The sequence below is a fragment of the Rhamphochromis longiceps genome, linkage group LG14, assembly GCF_057381845.1.
Source record: "Rhamphochromis longiceps isolate RC_006_pf linkage group LG14, R_longiceps_female_GT1.1, whole genome shotgun sequence".
Lineage (NCBI taxonomy): Eukaryota > Metazoa > Chordata > Actinopteri > Cichliformes > Cichlidae > Rhamphochromis > Rhamphochromis longiceps.
In genome coordinates, this window is record NC_140570.1 from 4,634,466 (window position 1) to 4,641,340 (window position 6,875).

General features: G+C 38.1%; 1 protein-coding gene across 1 annotated transcript in view; it reads right to left on the reverse strand.

The window, feature by feature from the left end:
* sez6b (seizure related 6 homolog b) overlaps positions 1 to 6,675 on the reverse strand; it is a 232,674-nt gene extending 225,999 nt beyond the window's left edge. The window contains exon 1 of the mRNA XM_085380611.1: positions 6,350 to 6,675. Coding sequence (XP_085236737.1) covers positions 6,350 to 6,425 — 76 coding nt within the window. The 5' untranslated portion in view covers positions 6,426 to 6,675. The remainder of the gene's footprint in view (positions 1 to 6,349) is intronic.
* Between the last annotated feature and the right edge of the window lie 200 nt (positions 6,676 to 6,875).

Genomic DNA, 6,875 nt, shown 5'->3' on the forward strand with positions numbered 1-6,875 from the left:
AAAGCGTGAAGCAGTGCTGATTGCATCAGATCAGTGACACCAAGAACAAATTGCTTTTCTGCTGTGGCAGGGATGATGAAGGGGGTGGGGAAAGGGTGTGTATGTGTGTGTGTGAGAGGGAGAGAGATACAGATAGAGAAGGAAGAAAGGGTCTCTTATCACTTCTGAAAATAGTTCCTATAAACATTTGAAGGAGTTATATGAATTAAATGAGGACAGGTTCTGAAAGGAAGAAACCGTTTTATTCAGCAAAAGATTTAGTCAGCCATGTATGAATGTAACGAATGACACTTGTGACCAAAGCTTGGTACTGTCACCTGATAATTCAAAAATAGAAACTTCTATCTTCTAAGAGTAGGAGCTAAAATGAGGTTTCACTGAGGCTTCAAAATCAAGGCAAAAGGGTGACATCACAGTGACTGTGGATGGCTCAGGAAGTATAGCTGGTCATCTACTGATTGGACTGTTGCTGGTTTCTCCAGTCTGCATCGTATCCTTGGGCACAATACTAACCCCAAGTCGCTCTCCGGTGAATTCATCAGAATACGAATGTGTCAATGTTAGATAGAAAGCAAGGAGTTTTGAGTGCTCTTGTCTGTCTTTTTTATAAAATCCCTGGAAAAGGTATTAAGAAAAGCTTAACAATGACACAGGGAAAAAATTTAACTTTTGCCAAACAGAGAAGCATAATTCATCACTCAATAGAACACATGTCTACTGCTGTAGAGGCCACGGCAGTGTGCTTTACACTACTCCATCCGACAGTTAGATATTCTATGTTTTTATGTATTAGTTGTGTAGGTACAATCCTCTTCCACACGTTGAAGACTTATGTAAGAACCCAAAATATACTAATTCATCTCTGAGAGAAAATATAACATAACTTTTGGGGTGTGGTAACACCCCAAAAGGGTGCTGTTTAAAAATTGGATCACTTCTATTTGCCAAGGGCACTATGCAGCCCCTTCCTTTAGACCCTGAAAGCTGTGATGTCTATGTGTTTGGTGCACTGTGTTGTTGTTGGCCTATAATAAAGCCCCTTTAGCCCAGTCAGCCTTGCAGCAGCCATTAGTGTCAGGCAGTGGCAATGCAAGCAGGCCCTGGGGGTGGGACTGAGGGCATCACTTGCTCTGGGTCAGCCAGGGCCAACATATTTATCTGGGTAGTAATCTGAAGGAAAAAGGACAGACTGTCTGACCCCAAAACCTCTGAGACATCATCAAAACAGGTTCTATTTCAGGTCTACAACTACTTGCAGTTATATTTCCATTATTGTGCTTAAACTGCACAGAATGCTACATGAAAAGAGACAGTATAACAGAATAACAGAGCAGCAATCAGCAGTGAGTGTAGTAGCAATGGCAAAACATTAAGTAGAACCAGGACTGATCGCTCAGGTCTAAGCTTCAGGATAAAACTGCCCAAAGCTGAAAATGCAACATTGTCAGAGATTTACTTTGTCATGGAGCTACTTCTTCTCTCTGACATATAGTACATCCGCACTGTTGACATGTGCTGCAGTGTTAATTGTGTAGAGGTTGAGCTGTTTCACATTGTAATTTTCCCTTAGTATCCCATATGGAAAAGATATATATAAATCTTATAAAGTTTTTATCTGTCTTGTATGAAACTTGTATGAAAAGCATACAAGAGTGAAAACACATATAAGATCCCTTGAAAAATTATACAATGAAACTTGTATGTTTTGTATACTTACTAAAAATATATATGAAAGTAATGAGAAAGTGGCCACTTTCATGAGTAAATCATATATGTTTTGCTATTTCTTTTCCATATGGGATAGATCTGTTAACAAGTGCCCCAGTTCTGCAAAGTATTGTCTTCCTCCATGTTCTGTATCATTACCAAATGAAAAACCAAACCAACATCCTTTTAAATTTTAACAAAATATGTTGACTAATTGAGATGCTGTGGGTACAATGTGTAGCTGCACTTTATGTTTAAATTCAAGATCTCAAACCTATTTTGCAAGTCATGCCATAATTTTTTGCCAAAAAAAAAAACACAGGACTTAAGTCAACTTAGGTCATATTAAAAATAACTTGATGATCACTATGACAACCAAGCAAGCAATTACTGGTAAAGGCTATGAGACTCTTGTATATTATAACAAATAAATTGCTTCAGATTAAGTGGTTTACGCCAAATCTGTATTTCAAGGACAAAACAAGGAAAGTGAATGACATATATTGGTGCGTGCAGAATAAACTAAGGTTGAAAAGGATTGGTCATGGACTCTGATAGTAGTTTCTGGGTTGCACCTTTGTTGCCACTTGTTATAGTTCACATTTTGATTAACTATGTTTTTTTATTCTTTATTGGTTGTTCCTATTTGTACTGAATTACTTAAAATTGGAATAATTATCATTAGGCAAGATTAAAGTTATAGTTATCACTTTATAATGGGCATTGTTCATAAGTAGTAAACTGAGTTAAGCTTGACTTAATAATCATTTACTGTTAACTAACAATGACTAACAATCCCCTGGACAGTCATTGTAAAGTTGTGGTTCAAACAGTTCAAATTCACTTGTTCACACCCGAATCATAAAACGCTGTGTTCACAAAAGAGGATGCTTGGGACAGGGTCAGATGGTGGGAGATGATCAGCTGTGGTGAACCGTCCTGGCTGGACGAAAAGGAAGAAGAACAAGAACAAGAAAATATAAAACGTCGTGTATGCAGATGTCAACAGAATATAACTGTCAGCTTATTTTTGGCTCAGAGTTCGATTGCATTTTGGTTTAGTATATAAAAAAGGAACAATACAGAGCGAATAAAATTGGGATTTTGTTGAGTCATTCTGTACATCACAGTGAACATCGTGTCTGCCTTTATGCCTGTTGACACTGTTTTGTAGTTGTAAATGCAGAGTAATTTGAAACACTTGTGCTGTATTAACAATGGAAACACGAGCAACCCAAAGAAGTTAACAGCCTAAAAAATTGATTTCCAGACCATAGAGACATAAATAGAAACAGATAGCTGTCTATGTACCTAAAAAAGACACAAAAATGTATGTTATGCTTTGGTCGTACTGATGTTGAAGTATTTTGGATTTGTAATAACATGAATGTAACACACACCACTGGATTTTGTTTTGTAAATAGAACTTGGTGCTAACACAGTCCTGCAAAGAAAATGCCTGCCTTCCAGAAAAATGAAAGGTCAAGGTCAACTACAAGCATGATCCCTGAAGCCAACAGTGAACCAAAAAAGACAGACTTTATAACCTCTGCTATTCTGCTTTCCAAAAAGACACTAGGTTTATTTCATGCAAGGCTTATTTCATACCATTAAAGCTTGCTGAGAGCACACCGTTTTGTGCATCAGTGACAGTGAAGAGCTTTGAATAGTAAGAAGTGGCAGCCAAACAAAGCGTCTGCAGGGTCCTGGCACTTCCGATTATAGGCTAATCAGAAGCCAGGGTCAAGGATAGCAATTACTAACATAAAGTATCACCTCCCTTGGGTGACACTTGTCTATTAGATCAAGAGTAGCGTCTCATAAAACCGATTCATTAATTTAGTGGTGAAGAGGGAAGTAAAATGGACAGTACTATACAAGCATAAAACATGAAATGTTACATGTTTGAATATTACGTATATTACAAAAGCAGGCCAATCAATTGGTTAAAAAAATGTTAATACCGAAACACACAAGTGCCACATCTCCTTGAATCTTAAGCTTTACAACTTTTTTAAGACCACTAGCAGCTAGATTGTTACAAATTATGCATTAAACTAAGCATTCTTCAAACCTACTGGGATATCAAACAGCATCTCTACTTTTTTATCTTTTTTGTCACAAGCTACCTCAGGACGCAAGATTGAGCACTACACCAAAAAAGCAAATTTAAGCTTGACCATTACCAAATACTGCATTCTATATATCAAAGGCTAAAAAACAGAATTTTGAAAAAGCTGTTTACAAATTAAAAGCCCCAAAATCCCTACTCATTGTTTCTAATTTAGACACAAAAGCAACCAAGGTCAGGTGAAGTATCTTTGCATGAGACACTTTGTGTTATACTAAATTTTTACACACTCAGAATAAAACTTTGTTTTTATCCAGGTTTTCACTGTTCACTTCCACAGCTTTTGATTACCTGAAAACATGACTGCCAGCAATGTAATTCAATAAAGAGATTTTTGCTTAGTCAATATCAGATATATGAGCATAATTATGAGCTAGATTATTTTTCAAGAACATTTAAACATAATAATGGTTCCTTTAGGGACTCTTTAGCCCCAGAACAAGTTCCTTGGATGACAAGTTCTGGGGACAAATTAGATGCATATGTCATTCAACCTATTCAATCCTGGTCTGGATCCTGGGTCAGACCAGTCAGTCATGCCAACAACAGGCCATACATTATTTATTCCATGAAACTCCATTGCTTGGGTAGACTCCAATAACTTTACACAAATAATTTACTGTGACTTTTGTTATGAGATTCGAACCTATTAAAACTTCAATCCTATAGTGGCTCGGGTCAGAAAGTTTTTCAAATCCCAAACTAATTCTAACAGCTTCAAACTGTTTAGATAAAGTCTTCTCTAATGGACAAACTTAGGAGAAGGTGGACCTGAATTTTCTCTGCCTACTTCTTTTTGACCTCAGTCAAAAATGTCAGACAATCAAAACATTAAAATCACTGATGACTTAGATCAGTAATCTTGTTGCACATCCTCCACTCCAGTAGCATTCGCAATCATCAGCGACATCTTACAGCCCCAGAACAAAAACTCCTCAGGAATAACACCTCAGTAGGTCCCATGTTCATGACGTATTGTAGGGGAAAAAACAATAACACAAAATGAAAGAAAACAAAAAACTGTAACATAAGTCTCTTCTCCTTCATGTCAGCCCAAAAGTGTATACAGCACTACAGAAGTTATTAATCTTCTATCTTGAAGTAACTCTACAAAAAATACGAATTTTATGAGTTTTGACATTTGACATTGACAGAGAAAAATATGTATTTGAGCCTTTAATCTGTGTGAAGATATCCACCAACACTTTCTGAAACATATTTATATTTTCAGCAACTTAGTAGCTTACCTTTTTACCCTTAGAACTGTGAATTTTTAGTGTACACTAGCAGTGCAGTACAGTCAAAAACACACTTGGTCTATATTTCATTTTGCTGTGGAAACACAAACATACTAAGACTAATTATGTAGTGTAAAATTAGTACACGGCTCTGCTAATGGAAGTGTGTATGGTGACAGTAGCAGCAGTCTAACAGGGAACAGTTTAACTTTGTGACATCAAATTCCTAGATGAGACTCAAACCAAATGGCACACTGAGCAGTTCATTCTAGCTATGTCATGATGAATCCTCTACTCTACTTACTTATTTAGTAAGTGACACTTCTAACATATCACAATATAGATCTAAAAACAGGCATCTGACTCCGATCATCCGAAAAATGTGGATTCTGCCGGTGTCGGCTACACCTACACAGACATGTCTAATTAAAAGATGAGTGACAAAGCAGGGGCTTCTCCTCAGATAACTTCTTTACTTCATAGAGTTCTTGTCATCTGTCAAAGAGGCATGTATGATATAGATGATATGATAACAGTTTTAATGCTTAGACTAGGCAGTGTTGATAAGTCAATTCTTAGGTATCGGGCTAGGGATTCAGAAAATATTAGGCGAAATGTCGCCTAGCCTCTATCCGGGGAGACGTCTAACACCATCCATGCTTTGTTGCCCTCTGTGTTTTGTTGGGAAATATGAAAAATGTAGGAAAGCTGTAAAGCCATTCCTCTGTTATGATAAGAGCACTGAGAAAGATGCGATCTTTCTTTGTTGTTTATTAATGTATACATTTTATTTTTAATGTATTTGTTGTAATTAGTTAGTAATGTTGAGGATGGAAAATTGCATTTTTATCCGCCCGCTTGCCTCTGGACTTATAAATGAATCATATACTAAGTTGTAACGGTTATTAAAGTTTGCTTTCTGCTATGTAAAATGCGCCTTGATTGACAACTTTAATGGGCTTTTAAGATTTGTGCTGCTCATGTTTTTATCGGACAGCAATGTAAACAATCAAACCTGAAATTTAGCCACAACCTGTACGCACTCGTGTCTTCCTCACAATAACCAGTGCGTTTTATTCGTAAGCCGTGTGAGCACATGGAGGAGCTGGAAAACGGTGGAAACGGAAAGCGTCCATTACGAAAATAAGACAAAATCCACCACCCAAGCATCTAATTCTGGAAAGCGAAGTCGAAGGCTGAAAAACCATGTAAGCACTCGGGATAAACACGGGAACAGCTTTTTCGAAATAAATATAATTTGAACAGTTCTTACCTCTGGCGCCCGTGTCTTTGACCACCGCCACCAGAACAAGCAGGACAGGAAAATAATATCTCATCCCATTCATCATGTTTTCCCGTTTAGCGCTTCTTGAGCCTTGGAATCAGCACTTTCCCTCCGACGGACCGAAGCACCGAGAGCTCCGCCGAACAACGACTACACACACTGCGTGCTCCTTTGGGTGACTTCAGCCCGGTTTTGCTGTCTGAACGTACTCATTGAAGCAGACGACGGGCTGTTATTTTCGTTCCACCAACACGACTACAGACTACAGACTGTACTCTGTGCGATGACTGGAGGCTGTAGAGAGCTGCTGTTGCCGTTGCAGCGCTCTGTGTTCTACTTGCTAGGAGACTCCTCTTCAGGGCAGCACTGCCGCCGAGCATTCAGCACTGTGAACAGCTCCTAGCGTCATCCAGTGGAACACAGGAAAAACAGTTGGAGCTCAAAGTTTGGTCTAAAGACAGTGATTCTTTTAAAGGCTAAAAGTGAATTGTGAACGTTTGACGTCAGATCACTG